The sequence below is a fragment of the Zootoca vivipara genome, chromosome 3, assembly GCF_965207765.1.
Source record: "Zootoca vivipara chromosome 3, rZooViv2.hap1.1, whole genome shotgun sequence".
NCBI classification, from domain to species: domain Eukaryota; kingdom Metazoa; phylum Chordata; class Lepidosauria; order Squamata; family Lacertidae; genus Zootoca; species Zootoca vivipara.
This window is the reverse complement of record NC_142586.1, coordinates 61,880,887-61,904,048: the sequence shown is the minus strand read 5'-3', so window position 1 is coordinate 61,904,048 and position 23,162 is coordinate 61,880,887. Positions and strand designations below refer to the sequence as shown.

The 23,162-nt window shown below is 42.8% G+C and overlaps 1 protein-coding gene across 1 annotated transcript; it reads right to left on the bottom strand.

Moving 5' to 3' along the window:
- Positions 1–753: 753 nt before the first annotated feature.
- RAB32 (RAB32, member RAS oncogene family) lies at positions 754–23,086 on the bottom strand. The gene is made up of 3 exons (XM_035108806.3): positions 22,632–23,086; positions 6,365–6,642; positions 754–4,704 (listed from the first exon to the last, which is right to left on the bottom strand). Exons 1-3 carry the CDS (start codon positions 22,870–22,872, stop codon positions 4,555–4,557), a joined length of 669 nt encoding a protein of 222 aa, XP_034964697.1. The 5' UTR covers positions 22,873–23,086; the 3' UTR covers positions 754–4,554.
- Between the last annotated feature and the right edge of the window lie 76 nt (positions 23,087–23,162).

Below are 23,162 nucleotides of genomic sequence, written 5' to 3'. Positions count from 1 at the left end.
CCAGATCAATTGTGCACAGTATAAGCAGTAAGGCACACACTCAAGGAAACAGGAGTAAAAGCAAAATAGTTATTGGAGGCAAGGTAAGGGAAACAAAACATTGCAGGGAAAGGAGTCTGGCATTCAAATGGAACAGATTTTCAAGTAACTCAGATTTGCAAGGATTGGGGATCCTGTGGCCCTCCAGCTGGACTACCTCTGAAGGACTGGTCTATACATACAGCAGAATGGAATGCACCACTTAAGACAAGAAGTGAGTGGTGTTACTATTAAGTACTTGCTTTTTAAAAAATCCTGCAAGCCGAAGACAATGCACCGGAGAGAAAGTTTTTTGTCCAACTGCATTGGCTTTCTGTTGGCAGAGAGGTTTAACATAGCAGTGTTGGGGGAAAAATCAAACAAGTCTGAAATATGGACCAGTCTTGAATGTACACAGTAGAGAGCTGCAGACTATCCAGTACTCTTATTAAGACTGGTGAGATTCAAGTCTGGCTCATCTCTGTGAACTGTTTGAGTTGCTTGGGGTTCTTTTTTACAGTATCAGTTGCAGTTACGGGGGGTGGGGGTGGGAATGTACAGATCACTGCATCTTCTAAAACTTCTCCAACGAAAGCTCATGACACCTCCTAGAATTTAAGGGAATAATGGATCATCTGAGGAAATGAATTACTCAGTTACTTCAGATGTTTGTTAATCCATACTCCGTTTTTACCAAAACATCATCTCCCAGTACTTAAGAAGAGAAACACAATGTATTGACTACAAATTTTATTTATACAAAATATAAAGAGCACTTTAAAGTTTTAGAAAACAAAAATAGTGTCAAAAAAGCAAGGGTGGGAACAGAAAACAGATCCTGAGCACTGTATTGGAGCAAGTCAAAGTAGACAATTGCTTTTGCACACACAAACAATTGGATTTAGTATTAAAAACTTGGTGTACAAAGTAGAAAAAACGTTAGCTGTTAAACATATATTTTCTTCCAAAAAGATTTAGAAATATATAGTACATATTCTAGTGCCTAAATAGACACAGCCAACACATGGTGGATTCCAAAAGGGTTCAGTGGAGACCCATCTTCCTAGTTAAGTGTGGTGCAGAGGGTGGCAGAGGCTGGATGTGGAAGGGATATGCAGGCTACATATTCCCCCAAACCGCCCTGTCTCGTTACCTGCTCATGCACCCATGTACTTATGCTAAGCAGGAAAAGCAGGGACTGTAACTATCATTAGCCCTGGCAAGCATGTCAAAATTAACCTCACGACAAGGCTGTTAAAGGAGAATATTAGCTTAGAAATACAAATATAAAGGCTTCACACACCAGGACCATCATTCCATTTTGCATAGTACTGTTTACTCTGACTGGCAGCAGCTGTCCAAGCACATAGCAGAGATCTTTCCCAGCCCTTATAGTGTAGGAATTTTAACTAAATATTCTACAGTGGGAGCCATCAGCCCTTCAGTCGCTCATCAGGGAGCAGTAAGGTCATTGTGTAGTTTGAGAAATACACTAAATTAAGCCAGGGAATAAATCACATTTCATTTCAAATTTAAGAGTGACAATCATAGGACAGGAGTTGAATGAACTTCAAAGGGAGAAAGGGGGTCACTGCTGTTGGACTCGCCTTCTCTGGACAAGAGTGACTTCTCAAGAGCCACGCATGGAAGTCAAGTTATACAATTATGCTGCTAAGGTTAAAAGATATAGAAAGGAGGTGGAGCTATCAACAACTTACTTTACAACATTATTTCTGCTACTCACAGAGAAAAGCAGGTACTAATGCTCCCCCCCCCACACACAAACTAGAGATTACATATAATACCGCCTCTGGCTTTTGAACATCACCAAGCATTGCCTACATGCTTTAAGCTAGTATAAGATGCACAAAAGTTATTTTTTTAAAAAAAAAATTAAGCTGAGTTCTACAGCTAATACCACATTCTGTACTATATAAACAGTTAAAGGTGCAATCACTGAGTATTCTATGGCCCCTATGCCAAAAGGCACCACCATGCCCCTTTATGCAAGTGCTTTGCCCCCATTTAGAACAATGCAATATCCATGGAAGACCCCCTATCAACAGTAATGTGCATTGAATAGTTAAATGTGCACACCAATAAATATTTGGTAAGCTTGCTACTATCACCAAGCTAGCAGGTGTCTCTTTCCCCACCTTTGGTACATTTCTAGTGGCTATAGGATGCTTTACCATTACCTAGCACAAATCATGTGATATGTATTCAGCCTGTTTTATATGCTGCAATGAAGTTTAACTTTTGAATGTTTTAAGAATTCTAGAAGTGATCAGAGCAGCTTGCTGATATCAGAGCTCTAAACACCCACTGTCAAAATGCAATGTAAACTTCTCACTTAGATTTTGGGAAGAAATATTCAAAAACGTGTAATTGGAAAGCTAAGATTTGACTAAACTGTTTAATTAAAAAGCTGCAGAAGTGAGAGTTCCTTCTTAAGAAAAAGTGGTGCAATGCTTTCTCAAGGACAGCGTGAACTCACAGTAAGTATACAAAACATTTTTCTTCTTCTTGCAAATTGATATCATATTGGACAAGTATCAACAAGTAGTGTGATGTTATCCGTCTTGCTGACCTGTGCATGATTGTTTACTTACAAGCAGAGATTACTTGTGCTCAAAAGACTGCCATGTTAAGCAGAATGCTGAAAGCCTGGCCCCCAAAGAATGTTTCTTGTTTATTGCCCTACTCAGAAGTAAAGAAGTGCTGGAGGCTAGCAGACCGCATCTCCAATGAGGTTTTATAAACATGTTCATTTGCACACATCTGTTAATGTAAACACAGTTACCTACCCCCTCCACATCCAATACAGCAAGTTTGGGGTGCAGAAGGTGGCTATAGGATGCTTTACCATTATATTTACCATCAGAAAGTGCATTTTGATTTTTTAAAAACAACGAGTTACTCAAGCTCACATTTAGAGTTTGCACTTCATGTGTGTTAAAAGCTACTCCAAATGTTTTTATTTATTTTAGAAAACTAAATGATAACCACAATGGGTTAGGGGATTCAGCATTAAAAGGGGCTTTGACTTTTGTGGAATTCAACAAAATTAGTGCAAGCCTAGAAACAGAAGTCTAGGAACATGAGATGCTCTCTTTGGATTCTTGACAAAGTGCCTGAACATACCTTCTAAAAACTCTAGGCGTGTGCATTCACATCATAAAAATATTTGCCTGGTATTTAAATCATATCAAAACATCTTTGGTCACATACCGGTAAATAGATTTGTGACCCAGTTTAAGCTTTCAGAAATATTAGGTCAAAAGTACCTTAAGATGTCTAGCGGCTGGCATGCTATGTTATATAGGTGTAAGGTGCAGAAACCAAAACAGGATTAACAGGTTTTAAGACTGTAATAAGCAATGTGTTAAATATTTTACAGAAGTCACCCCATTTCACACACACCATAAGAAAAAGGCAGTTTTTGCACAGATACTTCAGACTTCTTATTTTTGCGCGCACGGCTTTAGCAGATAGCAGAAGTAATAAAACTAATAATATATTCCACATTTGCAAATTGCTCTTGTGCAAGACTTGAATCAAGCGTTACTCCTTGTGTTAAATAGTAAAAGTGGAAAAATACAGGTACTGTACTATAAATATAGCATGATTAAGAAGAGGTCTCTACTAGTACACCTATAAGTTAAAAGATCGAAGTTGACAGTGTTGCAATCTGTTTTCATTTTTAAAAAATTCTTGAGACAGCTTAATCAGGCACATTATTCATTTTTAACCCATCAGATACCCTAAAAACATACAGAATTAATTGTGCTTGTGCAAGAAGGGAGGTTTTCCTTAAGAGTTTAATTGTGCACAGATGCAATGTATGCAAGTGTACTGGAATGTTTGTTCCCATTATCTGAGTCAGAAGTGGTCAGATGGGACAGCACAGACTTATCCTTATCACTCCCTTTCAAACAGCATAATCTTCCTATCCCGATTTCCAAGCAATAGAGTTTAAGATTACCATTGCTTAATATCAGTCTTGTGCTATTCAGAAATGAAGTGTTCTTGGGTGTCAAGTGTCCCTAAAGGCTTGGTGGCCTTGGTGTTCAAGACAAATGGAGGAGACATTAGAGGAAAAGGAGGCAGCTATAGGATTTTGTATGCATTAAAGGGGGTATAAGCAAACGATAATAGCACTTATTAAAATGAACATTTTCACTCATAGGCAGATGTTCCTATTCTAGTTCTGAAATTGCACTGTGAAAGATAAATATTGGGATTGAGTCACCCATACTGACCCTTGCCTTGTAGGATAAATACTGCCTTTTCGTATTGGAGGCAGCTTTCAACTGTGCTAAATGGTTCACAACCAGACAATGATATAGTGTAGACGGCAATTTGAAGTCCTACCCAACAAAGGAAAAGGTGTGTAAACGCCTGAAGTGTGACCAACTCTACAAAAAACAATTCCTCATTAGGATTGTTGTGATGAAGCACCATAGCAGCAGTCCAACATGAGGAGCAGGAATCTCACTGCTCTGACATAGTGTGTCACTGCAAGATTGGATGTAACTAACAGCACTGAGATTTGCTTTCTGCTGTCAGAGGACCTGATTCCAGTTTTAGTCTCCCGACATCATTCTCTTCACTAGGACAGGTTTTGAGATTTGCAAGGATGTTTTCTACCAAGAACCGAGCAGCTTCGTCTATGTTGATATTGTCCTGTGGAGGAAACCATAGGAGACAAATTAATGCTTTCCTGTGTAGAAGAATCTACGTAAGAGCGCCACCTCTTCAGCATCCAAGCTTTTTACAACAAGCCTGCAACTTAATGCACATTCAGCTTTACATGCTCGGCAAACCTTTTCTAATTTTTTTTAGAAGGGGACAGAAAGGGGGTGGGCATCCAGGGGGGGGGGAAGGCTTCAGCAATCCCATCCGCCAATGCACTCAATGGGTTTTGACGATACACTATTTTGGCTTTAGGTACGATCCCTGAACGTAAGCCCAGCGTAGGTTGCAGACTTGCTGTATATGTGTAAAAGCTGTTTTGATACATTGATTCAAACAATTTAGGAAAACTGTTCAGAACTAAAGTTTACAAGCAAACCACTTCATGACTGTTATTTCAGCTTCCATGCAATTGGTTTAAGGTTAAAGTCTGCAACTTTACCTTTCTAAAACCAGTGCAAAACAACTGCCATGTTGAATTTCATTTTCTACACAGAAAAATGATCTTCAGGTGGATAGAAGAAGCTGCATTAAAAAGCTTATAATTTAGTTTCTCTCCCCCCCCCCTTTTGCCTGCTTTGGCATCACAGATACACTCCTGCAGCAGCAGCAGCAGCAGCAGCAGCAGCAGCAGCAGCAGCAGCACTAACATTTTCAGAGCTTGCTTCTCCCCCGCATGAGCCTAGCTAAGCAGGGATCAGACAGTAAATATGTTGAGAATTGACATCAATCAAGATTACTTCCTAGCGCCTTATTCACATCTCCCTTTCTTGCTGTACAGTCAGTTCCACTGTCCATCATTGCTATGGGACAAGATTTCTCCGCATCTACATATGTGTGGTTCAGTTAAGTAGTTGGGGCAGAAATGTGGGTGCCAATTTATATTGGAATGCCCATTTCTTGTCAAAAGTAATATGCTACTGATGGACAGCATTTGCACCTGAATGCGTGATTTTCAGAAGGATGAAATTACTAGCTCCCATCTGCAATTTTGCCCCAATTAGTCAACTATGTGTGGCAGCATCAGCTGTCCTACCTCAAGCCATTTAAAGCAGAGATACATGAAACTTAGAACTTGGGGCCCCTTAGAACATCAAGGATATACAGTACTTAGTTACACATCTTCCCTTCAAGAACAGCTATTGAGTGAACACCCAGAACTGAACTGGAACTTATAGTCAAATGTTCTACCAGTGAGCTATGCTTCCTTACACATTTATCATGAGAAATGGGTTGCGATTCTAGTTATTCAAATGTTTGCTCAAAGCAAGAAGCAGTGGGGTTGCCATTTCTTTTAAGAGTCACATGTGTCTGATCTTCCTAGAAGCTTTTACTGTTTCAGGCGATGTGCTCCTCAGATCAAAAGCACAGCCGTTAACTATAAAGTTTGGTCTAAAGTTTCGTTTCCTGGATTTTACTGCTTCACCGTCCATATGACTAAAACACGTAAGTATCATATACCACATAATTACATAGCAAGAAGATTCATTTACACTAAATTAAGAACCACATCAAAATTAAGAAAGGATAAGCAATAAGCTCTGGGACATTTGGCTTTTTACATAATCAAACACAGATTGACTTCAGTGGTAAGGGCGATGGTGCATACACATAAGTTTTAAAGCTTACCCTGGTTTAAGAATATTCTTACCTTTGCAGAGGTTTCAAACCACCCAGCAAAACCTCCTTCTTTGCAGAACTGGTCCATCTGAGAAGGATTTTGGCCACTGTCTTTCTTTTGGTCACATTTGTTGGCAATTAGAACTGCAGGGATTGGGCTGCCATTTGGGAGAAGCACTTTGCTGTCCAAGTCATGTTTCCACTTGGAAACTGCCTCAAATGTTGAGCCTCTTGTGACATCAAATACTACAAAAGCACCAACAGCTTCTTTATAGTACACTCTGGTCATGTTGCCAAAGCGTTCTTGACCTGAAAGACAAGGGGGCAAATGTTACGAAGGGCAGCACGAGGCACTGTTTTCTTAAAGTAGCCAAAGCAAAAAGGGGTTGTTCAATACTGATAATCAGGTTATGCGGCAGCCGATCATGTGAATATGGGGAAAATGTATGTCCAATTGAGCTAGCACTCAGAAGAGCTAGAGATGAGTGAAATAATGAAGTCTGCCTGCACAAGACTTTGAGGATCCCCCCCCTCCCCAGAATTTAGGGAATCCAGCAGTAAACAATTGATCTGGTCAAACACCACTGGCCTGCATAGCACAGATCAAGCGCTCTTGGAAAGGGTCAACTGGAAGAGTGAAGAATACAGTTTGTACAAGTCCTGAACACAGTGTCCATCTATGGTGAACAGAGTTGGTGCCCTGCATGCAGAAAGTGTTGCGTTCAGTCATCAGCATCTCCATATAGATCTGGGAATCTCCACTCTATGAAACCCTGGAGAGTGGGCTGCCCATCAATGTAGGCAATACTGAGCTAGATAGACCAGTGGTTTGACTCTGGGAATTGCAAGTGGGGGTTGCTGTTGCACCCAGGTTCTATTTTCAGGCTTTTAATATAAATGTAGTTGGCCACTGTGAGAACAGGATGCTGGACTAAATGGGCCATTGGCCTGATGCAGCAAGCTCTTCCGCTTGTATGCAAGACCTTTCCTATGTTCCTAGAGCCTAGGATGTCTGCACAGGGGGTGTGCATGTCCTGAAATGTTGGGGGACCCATTCTTGTTTCAGATAACCTTTGGCACAACCCCTTGTTGTTGCAAAGTAGGCTTGAGACACAGACACACCCTGGTCACATCTACCTTCAAGCTAATCCCCACAGCAATAGCTTTACTCAGCTTAGCAGTGGATTAGACGTTCAAGCAAAAGCCATCATTCATGGCTGAAGGTGTGCACATTTTATTGCAAAATTCATGTACCCTATTTCCAAGGGATCAAACTAACATTTACACATTGATAATAACTTAAAAGAATTCTAGTTGCTTAACGGTCAAGCATTGAGTAAGTACTAAGAATGCTAGGACGTCTTTCGATGAACAGGAGATTGAGATCCCTTGTCAAGTGCTGGAGGTCATCTGCCTAATGACCCTGGGTACAGTACAAGCAAGGTAGAAAGGAGGAGCGAGTTTTTACAGATCCCACCAGAGCACATGCCAAGGTGGCCAACCCGAAGTCCCTGACATCACAAGCGATTTTCGGCGATTTTTTTCCCGCACGGGCGCGTGTGCGCATGCGCACGGGCGCGCACTCCCCCGCCCTCCGGCCCGCTGCGCGCGCACTCCCCTGCCCTCCGGCCCACCGCGCGGTCGGCGCGGCGGGCACCGGCCCGCCGCACGGTAAGTCTGGGGACCCCTGACTTAAGGTGTGTGGGGATTTAATTGGCTTTTGGCCTGTTGAGAGCAGGCTGCTTAACCAAGCCAATGGGCTAGGACTTAGAACACACCTTTCTTCCACTGCCAGAGAATTGCTTTGACCGAGTTGATTTAGGTAGACAGTAGCCCCAGCAATTTTGGGTTATGGGCTCCATAAGACTTCCTATAGGAGGGGGAAACAGTACAGAGAGCCCCCTCCCATCTTGAGGAGCAGCTCTTCCACCAGCAGCGGAGCCAGCGGGGAGGGAGAAGAGTCCAGTGGGGAAGTAGGAAGTAGGAGACAGGGCTCTGGCAGGATAGCAGAGCCTCTGCTGCACGGGAGAGAGGAATAGAGAGTGGGGGAAAGGGGGGAGAAGGAAAACATGGAAAGGAGACCCTGTTTCCCTCCGGTTCCGGAATTACGCAGAAGGAAACGCGGAAGGAGATTTGGGGTGCCCAGACTCTTATGTTGGAAGAAAACGCGGGAAGCGTCACTCCAGGGTTCTGGGTCAGACTAAGAACATGTACCCTGTACAGCTCTAGCACTGTAAAAAGCTTGCACACAATAAAAGCATGAAAAGGCAATGGTTTGGAGAGTCGTTACTTTAGAGTAGTCGCAACGCTCCCTCTGTGACACAAGGCTTTTCTCCCCCTCCTCCCCACACCAATTGATTTCTGCAAGAATGCAATACGCTATATCAACCAACCCTCCCTTTCCCCCCTTCTGACCACATATGCCAAGTTTGTAAAAACCTGTATAATTATAAACAATCAAAGTTATCTTGGATATCTTGCATGGAAGGCTTTCATCTTTTGTAGAGACAAAGCACACAGTCAAAAAGAGGATTATGCATGCTGATCTTAAAAACTGCAATAGAATTAAACAGGGCACGGGGAGGCTGTTTCTATGGTACTGGGGTAGGCACTGTAATGAAAAATTGGATCATTATTCCACATTTTATGTTTTAATTTGTTCATGTATGCACTGTTGTAATATTAACCAGCCAAGTTAAAGACATAAAAGCCTCTCACTAAACTCATTATAAAACTATACTTGAGGTGCTAGGATCAAACATTTGAAGATGATGGATCCAGCACCAGAAAATCAGTGCAATTTTCAGCTTCCCATGGAGTCACACATACCTGGCTACAACGCAGCATTCTGTAGTCTACTGAAACTAGGTCCATCAGCTAAAGTAAAGCTGACATCAGTTCTAGAATAGACCTTAATCCATCCCTAGATCAAGTCATGGGCAAACACACAAAACACCTTGCCCCATGAATCCTTCAGTATACTCTGCAACATCACAGAGTTTGAGAAAAGTGGAATTCCCAATTCACAAAGTTAGTTATTGCACACAGTGCCTGTTAAAACACTACTCCTGTGGGCATCAACTCCAGCAGCAAGTTCTGTTACCGAGAAGCTTGCTTTAACTGAAACTCTGCACATGTACCAGCATTGTGCAAACCTAACTAGTCTTCAGAATGTCTACCATATTTATACAAACCAATGAGGTAATGGTGAAGGTGCAGGCAAATTCTGTCAAAACTTAGAACAACAAGAGTTTACCCTTCTCCTTGTTAGATTGTAAGTATTCAAAACTGGGCAAAAGTTTTGAAGTTTAACATGACAGAAACCCTTTATGGTAGCAGAGTTCAACAACATCCAGGGCAACATGTTCCCTACCACTGGTCCACTATTTCTAGTTACTGAATCAAATTACTGCTACTGCACCTGAAAAAGGAAAAAACAGATCCCCGTCCAAGGCCAGACCCCTTCAGTCTCGAATGCCTATTCCATGCATGTCAGCTCACTTCTCTTCTGTGACTATTGCCTTCTGAACCTTCATTACTCTTTCCCCAAACCATTCATGCTTCTTTTACAAGTTCTGGTTAACCACATCCTGCTTACACCTTGGGCACTTCTCCAACATTTCCCATGCTGCAGATACATGGTAAAGTTGAGCTTCTACCAAACAATGTTTGATGGGGCTATATGTATAATTATAGAAGTGTTATTAGGAAGTCACAAACCAGTTTTAGTCCCCTGAAATGTATGTTCCATTGTATGTTTTTAAAAAGTTGGTTTTAGATACATTTTAAATTGCTATAGTTGGTTTTAGATACATTTTAAATTGCTATAGTTGGTTTTAGATATAGTTTTAATTGTTTCTCCCGCCATTTTAAGGGTAAAAGTTGACCCAAAATTAAAACAGCTCTGGATACTGAAAATTCATTTCCTTTAACAGAAGGAAGACATAATACACTTGTCAGCTCTGAAGAGATGATTGCTCAAAACCAGTTTTAACAGTCACCTTGCCTTGTCTTAGGGGTTTCAACACTTCATGCAGTGTGTAGACTTCAGCCCTGTTCAGTGGTTCTCCATGTATAGAATCCAAGTGTGGAGAAATGAATGGAGGTTTCTATATTTGCATAAAACAAATGGCAACAAGTTGCATACTGGAAACCCCATCTGATCACCACTGACCACAAGCAAAGTATACAATTTCCTTTTGTTTTAAACGGCTCAGGACCTCAATACCTCAAGGACTGCCTCTTTCCATATGAACCTACCCAGACCCCAGATCCGAGGCCCTCATTTGTGTGCCTCCTCCTCGAGAAGTCCGGAGGGTGGCAAAACAAGAATGGGCCTTCTCTGCAGTGGCTCCCCGTCAGTGCAATACTCTCCCCAGGGAAGTTCGCCTGGCGCCTTCACTATGTACCTTTAGGTGCCAGGCAAAAACATTCCTTTTTAACCAGGCCTTTGCTTGATCCCATTTACATTCTATGCCAGGCATGTCAAACCTGCGGCCCTCCAGATGTTTTGGCCTACAACTCCCATGATCCCTAGCTAGCAGGACCAGTGGTTGGGGAAGATGGGAATTGTAGTCCAAAACATCTGGAGGGCCGCAGCTTTGACATGCCTGTTCTATGCCCTTTTAAAATGTTTCTTTGGGGGGGGGCTATTGGGTTGTTATTTTTATTAATGCATTTTGTGGTTTTATATCTTGATTTTATTCTGTGAACCGCCCTGAGACCCCTGGGTATAGAGCGGTATATAAATTCAATTAATAATAATAATCCACCGTGACGTACCTTGCTTGTTTTAGCCAGACCCAGGTGGCGCTGTGGGTTAAACCACAGAGTCTAGGGCTTGCTGAGCAGAAGGTCAGCGGTTCGAATCCCTGCAACGGGGTGAGCTCCTGTTCCTCGGTCCCAGCTCCTGCCCACCTAGCAGAACTTCGAAAGCACATCAAAGTGCAAGTAGATAAATAGGGACCGCTCCGGCAGGAAGGTAAACGGCGTTTCCGTGCGCTGCTTTGGTTCGCCAGAAGCAGCTTTCTCATGCTGGCCACATGACCTGGAAGCTGTCTGCGGACAAACGCTGGCTCCCTTGGCCTATAGAGCGAGATGAGTGTCGCAACCCCAGAGTCGGACACGACTGGACCTGATGGTCAGGGGCCCCTTTACCTTTACCTAATAATAATAATCCACCGTGACGTACCTTGCTTGTTTTAGCCAGACCCTAACTGATAGTCTACCCCAGTGAGAAACAGTTGCAACTGCAGCATAGCAAGTGGTGTGACAGCACCTTCTTCTCTCATTTCTTCCCTCCTTTCCCATCTGCTTGCCACAAGTTTCTCTGGAAAGCAGCCAAGGCCAGAAAGCCAGCCTAACATCTATGCACAACACTGTGTGGCATTTTACAGCCCATGCTGAAGCAAGCTCTCACATTATTCTGCTCTGCCAACAACTAACAACTATCACAGGTTTTAAACATATTGAAACCTCTCGAACTGGCAGACCTGCCATACCACACTTCTTCTGCCTTATGAAATTTTAAAGGCCATTCATCTTCTGAAGTAACACAGTTAGAGGAATGACCCAATTTATACAGAGGGAGGTGTTGTAACCTCTGGTGTGTGCTTCTTCCTGGTTCCTTTTAAGAGACTCGAACTAACTGCTAAAATGCTCTGTAAGTTATTTGACTTATTTGTGTCTAGCAGAGAAATTTCAAGGCCAGAGTCATGTGCAGTTTGCTCTCCTCTCCATGCTACCATTTCCTTAGCCACACACACGAATCCAGGGAACCGAATTCAAGCAAGTCAGGAATCTGCATAAGATGTGATACAAGGGGCTGATTTCATACATACTGGCCTCCACTAATGTTATCCCTGATGTGTTAGTGTGTTGGGATGGGGGCTCGGTTGCACTGTTTTAACTTTAGTGCATTTTAACTGCTTTGCAATGCCATGAGTCTTGTTTCGGAAACGACAGCTAAGAAATTGCATAAACTAAACTTAAGAGCTCCACTTTACCTGGAGACATGCACACCATGTTGCTAATAATATCTGAAAGGAAATCCCTTCCACCTCAGTATCCTTTCAACACCTTCTGCTACCTAATCTAAGCAGACTTGGGGAGCCGTTTGACATAGCTTTAAAACTCATATCCCAGTCTAATTTTGCTAGTCTCTTCTGTTTCTCATTTTAGATTTACAGTTTGAGGCTTGTGATTCTTCTGCTCACAGTCAAGACTGTGCCCTTCTACGATTGTCCCGGCAAGCCCTGCACTGGAAGCAACGTATTTTGCACTAAAAGTGCTTGCCTCCCAGCTTCCTTGCAGAGAAGCAAGGGACCTCATGTTTGGGATCTTTGCTACAGGTGCTTCTTCTTAGGGTGGTTGTGCATCATGGGACCAAGGGCCATCTAGTCCAACATCCTGCAATGCAGGAATCTTTTTGCCCAACATGGGGCAAAATGACCCTGAGATTAAGACTTTTATGCTCCACCATCTTCAGTCCACTTATCACCAGTATACCACCATGAATGACTTGCCAAGGGCACCCAGAAGCCTTACTGGCCAAGTGGAGATTTGGGCCTCCATGATATTATTACTGGATACAGAGAGACCCACTGGGCACCATTCCTCTCAACTGTCATGCCAAGACTATTTTATTTACCCAGCTGATTTCATGTCAGTGCCTAGAATTTATACCAAGTGATTCCATCCTGCTGCTTTTAAATCTGGATTTTATCCCGCTTCTGTGTTTTTCATTTTTAGCCATTTTAATTTGCAACTTTATAATTTTCTTTGGGGTTTTTGTTTGTTTGTTTTGTTACCTCCTACTCTGGTGATGTCGTTTATACGTTTTGAAAAGTGGACAAAGTATCTTCAAGACATACTCTTTTAAAACACCTGGGGAAAGGTTAGTGGGTAGACGAGTGTTGCAGCTATTTTCTGTAACTTTTCCTGTTTTTCTAGTTAGCCTCAGATGTTCATCAACTTCTGGCAGCCTGTGATTTGAACCTCCAATCCCTAGACTTGCACACTGGCACAAACTTGAACATATTACAGTGGTACCTCAGGTTACAGACACTTCAGGATACAGACACTTAAGGTTATAGACTCCACTAACCCAGAAATAGTACATCAGGTTAAGAACTTTGCTTCAGGATGAGAAGAGAAATCGTGCAGCGGTGCCACAGTGGCAGCGGGAGGCCCCGTTAGCTACAGGGGTATCTTAGGTTGAGAATTTGTTGTTGTTGTTTAGTCGTTTAGTTGTGTCCAACTCTTCGTGACCCCATGGACCATAGCACGGTTGAGAATGGTTTCAGGTTAAGAACAGACCTCTGGAACAATTAAGTTATTAACCCGAGGTAACCCTGTACAGAAGAATATATTGATGGTGCATTATCTGGACACCTTGGTGAAGTTCTGATAAGGTGCAATAATGTCCTTTATAATAAGGGGTGTGAAAGAAGATGGGTAAATGAGAGAAAAACTATTTTGGGGGCGGGGGGTATTTTACTGTGTTAATAAATTTAGCTGTCAGGTTTTGTGTTTTTGTTTTTTTAAAGGTTTTGTCAAGTAACAATTTCTATGGCCAAAAAATAAATACTGTCGTTGAAGAAAAATTACCACTGTGGAAGAAAAATAACGATATTATTTCTGAAAGTGTAGATCGATAGATATAAAAGACCTGGTACATAATTGCTTTGGCCATTCTTCCGCAAGTACTGAGTGCAGCCAGTAGGATAAAATGACAGCATTAATTTAGGCCTCATCCACACTTACTTTTTGCCCTGTGCTTTCAAGGCACAAGTCTGCATTTTAAACCTCTGTGTCCAAGCACCTCCCCCCTGGGAAAACCTGCTCTTTAACATTGAATCGGAATTAATGGAAATTTGGGTTTTCAACGAATTGCCATTTGATCCGATTCAGCAGTAAAAAGTTTTTGTGGTTTTTGTGGGAAAGATACTTGACAGAGCATCAGACTTGGAATTGATTATGACAGCATGTTCCCCCCCAACAAACCCTAAGCACAACTCTTGAAGAAAGCTTTTGCATATTTATCTTTTGCTGGTATTTAGCACCCATAAGGCTTTACAGGGTAGAGAGGAGAACAAATATATGCTGGAAGTGTAAATCGTGAGCCACGCTGATATGTCTGGTATTTTTGGTTCTGCCTGAAAATTTAAGCCTTCTGCAGTCATAATAAATTAAATCAAACTTGCAACAGGATATGACTCTTCTGAACACTCATTAATCTTGTCATTTGGCTATGCATGATTTGGTTTTGTCAACGGATATAGGAATGTTACTTCATTTATTAACAGTGGCACATATGGCAACTTGTTTTAATGGGGGGGGGGGACTCCTTTATCAGACGAGTGGATTTTGCAGGTCTGGGAATTGGCAAATACATTCTACTGTAACGATTATACGACGGCGAGGGAAGGTGGACAATCTAATGATTTTATTATTGAAAAATAGAATTATGCTTATCCTGTACTGGTGTAATAAAATGTAACAATTTCCACCCGCATTTAGGAACACCATAAAAATATATTGAATGGATTTACTACTGACTATTTGGGAAGAATTTATGGATAACAGAAAGTTTTGTTTGTATTGTGATAATTATTCATCTGGCTATTTTGTCTTTATAATTATTTTATTACATTATCCTTTACCATACTTTTCATTGTAATAATAAAATTTTAAAGTAAAGTAGTAGTTGGTAAGTAAAAAACATGCCTGCAAGTGAGTGGATTCCGGGTCTGGGAATGTGCATATTCTGGATAGGATTGTATTCCCTCCAAAGATTGGGTATTCAGTCCTCAGTCCATTTTCATCACTGGAAGCCCAAGCAACCTCTGTGTCTGGATATTGACAAAGGCCGAAATAAAGCATGTTCATTTCCCCTTTTGCAGTAGACATCCTCCTATGTATGTACTATGAGTGTTTCACTATGGCATAGGAATCAGCTTTTCTGGAAAGGCAGGCTTCTCAGTACACCTAACTTGGTCCTCTTGATCCCAGCCCAAGTATGTTACTTGCTTAATACAGGTTGTGGATTGCAAGAGTAGATCGCAATGTTCCAGTTTAGATGCAACTGCCACAGAAGGACTTCCAAAAATGAGTAGTGTGTACTAATGCAAGACTTAAGCAAAAGTCCCTGAAGTCTTGTGGCTTTAGTTTTGCTCTTGTGGAAAGACCTGGTAAAATGTAGAAGTGACTATTCATTCTTTTTATCACATGAGCTAAGTCTTGTGAATGGAGACCCATTTGTCTGAATTTTAAGCTTATTTTCAAGACTTCTGATTAAGCAAGATAATAAGGAAGTGCTGTTTTGTGTAAATGTGTGGTTTCAACTCGATTATGAATTAGAAATTTGTTTCCTCTGAAGCAGAATACTCTATGTACCAAGTCTTATACATCAGCAGCAGCCATCACATGAATATTGAAACAGTCTCAACTCACTCTTGATTCCTGCAATTAAATTCTCTACCCCAAGTTAGCTACTCATTTCCACTTGAAAATACAATTTGTTTTTATACAGGATATAAATACCAACTTTGATTGATTTTAAGCCTGATTTAGATGAGTCATTTTCCTATTTGCTTCAGATAACCACATTTCATTTTAAAAAGCAAAACAAGCCTAGAATTATTTTGCCTGTCGCCACACATCAATACTGCAAAGACAGACAATAGTCAAAGATAGTCAAAGAGAATGACTATCACATGCTCACTCTGGAGCGTCACTCCCTTTTTCTAAAGGGCAAGCTTTACTAAGAACTTGCACGTTTGGTTTAGCAATGCATCTGACAACTGGAAATCATCTGTAGGAACATTGAGACCCTTCCATTTACTATCTGCATGCACCCCAAATACTGAACATATTTACTGCTGCAAAACATTCATTGGGTAGCTAACCAAGGACAATTTATTGTAATGCAGAATAGGCACACTTAGGACTGCAGCCTACAAATCTTCTAGGTGAGTTGTCAGAGGAATGGTTAAGAGATTATCAGTGTGGTACTTTGCTCCTTTTGAATTCTTCAAGTGAAAAAGAACATTTTTAATTTGAGACTACTGTAAAATTTAATAGAGTCTCATTTATCTTAATCAAGAGTGGTACTTCAGAGAAGTCTACTGCCATGCACTTTTTATTTTTTTAAAAACCTGTTGCTCAACCACTCCTGTTAGCTGCTCAACCACTTCCCATTAGCTTATGGTGGATACTCTCTTTGGAGAAGCAACTTCCATGTTCAGGCACCACATATTCAGCCTAGCAAACAGTTGAGCTGCAGCCTCATATCCCTACTATAACTTCCTCACAGCCTGCCTGCTCTTCATTACTGCTCCCATTATTAGTTCTCTTGTCACAGGACAGTCTCTTTCCCTGCAGGGGATCTCTGCACCAGAAGCTCTGCTGGTTGTATGCATCACCACACCATTTCCTTTACAAATATGCACTGCTGAAAGCCATAATCCAGTGATGGCCAAACTTGGCCCTCCAGCTGTTTTGGGACTGCAACTCCCATCATCTCTAGCTAACAGGACCAGTGGTCAGGGATGATGGGAATTATAGTCCCAAAACAGCTGGAGGGCCAAGTTTGGCCATCACTGTCATAATCCTATAATTTGTTACCTGGAAGTAAACCCTACTGAGTTGATCTGAGCTTGCTTTTGAGTAGTCATGTTGAGGATTACACTGAAAGTCACACTGAATTTAATGGAACTTGCTTCCAAATGCTTTCCTCACCTTCCCACCCCAAACCCCTCATGATTTAACATTTAAAAGAGTCGGGTCCTGCGGACTGTCATGAAAAACAAAAACAAAGTTGTTGAACTCAACAAACATTGAAATAAGGGCCCATAAAAACTTATTTCCCAATTTTAAGGAGATGGTAACGTAAATTATGCTGGAATAGTAAACTACCGGTAGGAAATCCTGGGCAACTTTGTGCTAGCATGAGGTTTTGTAATGCACATACACAGAGACACTGACATTAGCATGTACCAAGATTAGAGCCTAGTTAAGGGCTCACCCCATTGCAGGGGACGCTCAACATTCATTCATTCACACACACACCGCGATATTCTTGGAACCTCTACTTCTAACCTTCATTATTTCCTCTTATAGCAAACTCAGCTGGGAAGCATCATCAGGAGATCAAGTGCAGTCAGTGAGGGGAAAAAGAGGGGACATCAGTATGTTTAAAGGTAAAGGTAAAGGGACCCCTGACCATTAGGTCCAGTCGTGACCGACTCTGGGGTTGCGCGCTCATCTCACATTATTGGCCGAGGGAGCCAGCGTATAGCTTCCAGGTCATGTGGCCAGCATGACAAAGCCGTTCTGGCAAACCAGAGCAGCACATGGAAACGCCGTTTACCTTCCCGCTGTAGTGGTTCCTATTTCTCTACTTGCATTTTGACGTGCTTTCGAACTGCTAGGTGGGCAGGAGCTGGGACCGAGCAACGGGAGCTCACCCCGTTGCAGGGATTCGAACTGCCAACATTCTGATCAGCAAGCCCTAGGCTCAGTGGTTTAACCACAGCGCCACCTGGGTCCCTTTTTAAAGGTAAAGGTAAAGGGACCCCTGACCATTAGGTCTAGTCATGACCGACTCTGGGGTTGCGCGCTCATCTCGCATTATTGGCCGAGGGAGCCAGCATGCAGCTTCCAGGTCATGTGGCCAGCATGACAAACTCCAAGGGAACTCCAAGTTTTGCATTAGTGTGCTAATAATGGATTGGAGTATCCTGTAAGAAAGCATGGTTGGCAGGGAAATAGAAGTTGAGCATGCCACAATGTCAATATTTTGTTGTAGATCCTACTTGTTTCTCTCAGAATATAATCGGCTCCAGGGTCAGAGTGGCTCTTGTCAGGCATGTGTGCTTTAGCTTCCCTAGTTGCAATCATCAACTCAGATGTCTCAGTAACCTAATTTGGGCACACGTATTTCAGCATGTAACAATAAATCCGCTTGAAATTAAGTTACATAAGTAATGGCTGTATGTCACAAGATTTTGAATGGCATCTTGCAAGTACAAACAGGTTGAATGGCTTGAACCTTTCTATGGGCAGACAGGTAGACTTGCTTGAATGGAAGCAGAGTTTGAAGGTTTCCAGGCACATTTTGCACCTGGCTATTGACCACTTCTGATGAAGTGAAAATGCCCGGGCGCCAAGATGGCACCCGATGTCTCCAGCATCTGGAGGTGCATGCCTGGGAATCCTTACACTAGCAACACATCCGGTAGAATTCTATCCATTATACTTTATCTGCACAATCAGACTCCTGCCCACCTAGCAGTTTGAAAGCACGTCAAAGTGCAAGTAGATAAATAGGTACCGCTTTGGCAGGAAGGCAAACGGTGTTTCCATGTGCTGCTCTGGTTCGCCAGAAGCGGCTTTGTCATGCTGGCCACATGACCTGGAAGCTGTAACGCCGGCTCCCTCGGCCAATAGAGCGAGATGAGCACCGCAACCCCAGAGTCGGTCACAACTGGACCTAATGGCCAGGGGTCCCTTTACCTTTACACAATCAGAATGAATTTCAGGAACCCAAAAGTTGCATAAAAAATACTACTTCCGAGCTGTCTGGCCCAAAAATGGAACTAGGCATTCCATTTTGGTGACTGTGACCCTGGTTTGAGGAGACATTTGGCACCTAGCTTATATATATATGAGTTTCTAACACTGCGTGGAAGATTGTCTGCTCATAAAAGGAATAATCAGAACTTACACAGCCACCTTAGTAAAACTTCAACTTTTCCCATTTTGGTAGTTTCTCCAAGAACGTATTATTTCTGTACTTCACGTGATTGCTGTGTTTGTACCTTGCAATAATTATAATGTTCTATTATTGCAGTAACCACTTCTGTAGAAAGTGCAGTGCAAAATTGTTTTGGACCCACTTCGAAACATCTAGGGGATTGACAAATGGAACACACTGGTTCAGCAGGCTCCTTGCCAGGTAGGTTGCATTCTCTGCATTGTTATGTTTCGCTCTACTGACTTGCACTTCATTAACTTATGAAGCGCAACCAATTACAAGTACATTTCATGGCACTGATTAGCTGAAAACTGAAAGGTGCCAGACCACAGAAAGATCAGACCATTATGTAACACAAAGCTTTGGAGACCAGAATTTGGTTCTTCACACACTGTGCTTCGGAACTAACTGGACAAGAGACTTAAACCAGCCAATTCTCTCATCCTGATGTGATGAAAATACAACAGTCACAAAGGAATTCTAACCAGGAAGATATTCCCGTGTATCTCTTGTGCAACCTAAGCCACATTCTAACTGCTTCTGGCCCAGTTTTTCTCCCTGCGGTGGGTGGAAGCCCAGCACAAACTTCACTAGCTTCCCTTCCACTGACTCCTATGTGGTGCATTTCAGTTACACCAGTGACTCTGCTGGCAAAAGTTACACCGAGTGCTGAATGAAGGCAGTTTTAGGATGCTGCATAACTTCGTTTATCCCTGTCCCTGCCATGCCTATTCCCATCGCTGACGCTGTCTGGGACAGGTTAGGATGTGGAATATCTGAAACTTAGTCCTTTATCATCAGTCTCATTGGTACTGACAACAGGTTGTCATTTCCTGTTGTTCTATCGAAGAAAATAGTAAACACTATTTAGATTTATTGTTTTAGAACAGCCTTAAGATAAACAAAAATAAAAGACTAAATCAAAAGCACCCAATATCTGCAGATCAGTACATCAATCTGCAACCTCATCTTGAAAAGATAATTTCAATAGAACTCAATGAAACCCAGCATCTGAAACAAACATTTGCAACAGTTTGGCTGTCAGTTGAGACTCATATATATGTTACTGAACACTGGTGTCCTGTTTTTTCAACCCTTACACCTGGGGTGGGCAGACTTGTTGGATGTACTTTTGTTTACTAGAAGATCACAAAGACCCACCCATCAGAATCAGATGCAAAGGACATACTGTTAAAATTAATCAGCAATTCCTTCGGAGCACATTCTAAGCCCAGGAATTCTTTTCCCATGCCAAACTGTACCAAGTTCATAGTTCTTTCACACAAAAATCCATTCCTGATTTGCTTGTTTCATTCAACAGCCTAATTTAGCTGGGAAAGTCATTTTACTGCGGCTCTTTAACAACTAGGTGTCAGAAACCTTTGCTGAGCTATTACAAATGAGTCCAAAATCAATCATCAGACCCACTCCCCCACCCTGCCCCCAAATTAGGCAGCAACAGCAACAGAGAAATTACAGGTGGTGCTTGTTAGCACTGTTAAATTGTACTGGTTGTGTAGATGTAAGTATATGTAACAAGGACCATTTCTGGGCTACCAGCGGAATGGGAAAACCCACACCAATATAAATGCTCCCCATATTAGTGACTGCTTTGGTAACACAAATGTTCAAAAGAGAAGTGAACAGCCTTCATTTTTAATCAACTATTAGAATGGAGTTTTTAACAGTACGTTTATATAAAAGCTGCTTTACAGTCCTAGCAACCTTATTAAGTTAGTCATTATGATTCACTTTTACAGGCTAGTATTTGAAGGTGAGCAACTTGCCTGATGCCACCCAGGTTAAAGTACACTTGCAAAGCTCAAATGCTGCTGCATGAAATCTGGCCTACTCAAATATGTCACTGTAAATCGGCCTATGTATCACCCCCAATTCGAAGCTGCTCTGCAATCACATCAATTCAGCCAACTAAAAGGTCAGAAGAGCAAAAGGTTTGCACCAATCACATTACTTTTTTAAATTAAGGGGGCGGGGAATTGCAGTTTTAGTAGCTTTCCCCCAACTGACCCACTCTATACCGTAAGGTAAAGGTAAAGGGGCCCCTGACCATCAGGTCCAGTCGTGTCCGACTCTGGGGTTGCAGCGCTCATCTCGCTCTATAGGCCGAGGGAGCCGGCGTTTGTCCGCAGACAGCTTCCGGGTCATGTGGCCAGCATTACAAAGCTGCTTCTGGCGAACCAGAGCAGCGCACGGAAACGCCGTTTACCTTTCCACCGGAAAGGTACTTGCACTTTGATGTGCTTTCGAACTGCTAAGTGGACAGGAGCTGGGACCGAGCAACGGGAGCTCACCCCGTCACAGGGATTTGAACCGCCGACCTTCTGATCAGCAAGCCCTAGACTCTGTAGTTTAACCCACAGCGCCACTATGATAAATAGTTGCTGGACTCAGTTGTGGAGAGGGAGGGGGTACTAGGAAGAGAATGCTGATCCCATAACTGGAAAGTTGTCAACTTGGCAGATGAAAAAGAAATCCTTCTTGCATTCCACTGCTATAGAAAAGAATTTGTAGTCTTAAAAGGTAAACTGGGAGCTAGCAATTGTCTAAAGGAAAAGAGGAACCGAAGAGACTATTACAACGAAATTTGCAAAACTGGGAAGACTTCTCTTTCAAGACTACATCCAACTGAAGAAAATGCCACATCAAAAGCTCCCTGCAACTTACTGTTACTAGATGTTTGTCTAAAACAAGAAGTAACACCTTTTATTGAACAACACAGCAACTGCCATAAATCATAAGAAATGACACTCATTTCCAAAATCCAGAGTTTTTAACACATTTCACCAGAAGTCTGGAATAATGTAAAAAGTACACTTAGAAATATTCTAGTTAAGCTGATACTGATAACTTCTGGAAAATCCAGAATGCAACATAGAATTAGCAACATCTTTGAAACCCCACAACCTCCACAGCTGTCACACATGCAGACCTTTAACCTATGCCCATGTTTTAAAAGTTTACTACACGTACACATTTTACACATTAAGGCTTAGTACCTCTGCTTGTGAGTGGGTATATACAAAAGACTACAACTTGTGTGCACGGAAAAGCATAGATAAGATACCTACATGAATAACTTTATCAAACTGTATCTCCACATAACACAAACATATGCATTTAGAAAACTGACAGGGAGAAAGAGGCTCTTCCCCCTCCCCAACAAGTAAATAATGGCAGACCCATTCGGGTAACCCTCCCCTCCAAGCAGCTCTGAGTGGCATATATGAATTCTACTTACCGTATTGATCATGCCCATCCTATAAGGCGTGATCAAAAACTAGCTGACCTAGAGACACCCAGTGAGCAGGAAGGAATATGAATTCGCATCTTCCCTGGACAAGCCCGGCCCTCTCTCCATTACACCACACACTGACTTTCCACCCAAGTAAGCAAAACCAAAAGCAAAAGACCGCATAAAGCCCGCATAACGAGGGATTGCCTCCGAGCACATGCAGAGAGCGCCTTTTCCATACGAGAGCCGGCTCCCCCAGCAGGCATCGCCCGCCTGTCGCCTCCTCACCTGCGATGTCCCACAGCTGCAGCCTCACCAGGGTCCTGCTATCCCAGTTGAGCACTTTCAGGGCGAAGTCCACGCCGATGGTGGCCCGGTAGTGCTGCGAGAAGAGCTGGTGCACGTAGCGCTTGATGATACTCGTCTTGCCCACGCCTAGCTCGCCAATGACGAGCACCTTGAACAGATGCTCCCGGCTCTCCGGCAGCCCCGCGCCGCCGACGCCGCCTCTCTCGCCTCCCCCCGCCATTCTCGCGCCCCTCGCCCGCCTGCCCGCCTTCCCCCGGGAGCTCCCCAGCCGCCAGCGACACTCAGGGGGAGCGGGGCGAGAAGGGGAAGGTTCCTAGAGCTTTGCTGCGGCTGCTCGGCAAACCTTCTTTGTTCAACTCCTTCTTTTCTGGGGGGAAGGCGCGTCCTCCCGTAGGCAGCTGTGGAGAGCGAGGGAACCACCTGACCGGAGTCACAGGACGCGGAAACCCGGCAAGTTATAAAACTCCATAGAGGGGCGGAGACAGCGCGGGCGGAGGAGCACGAACAGCC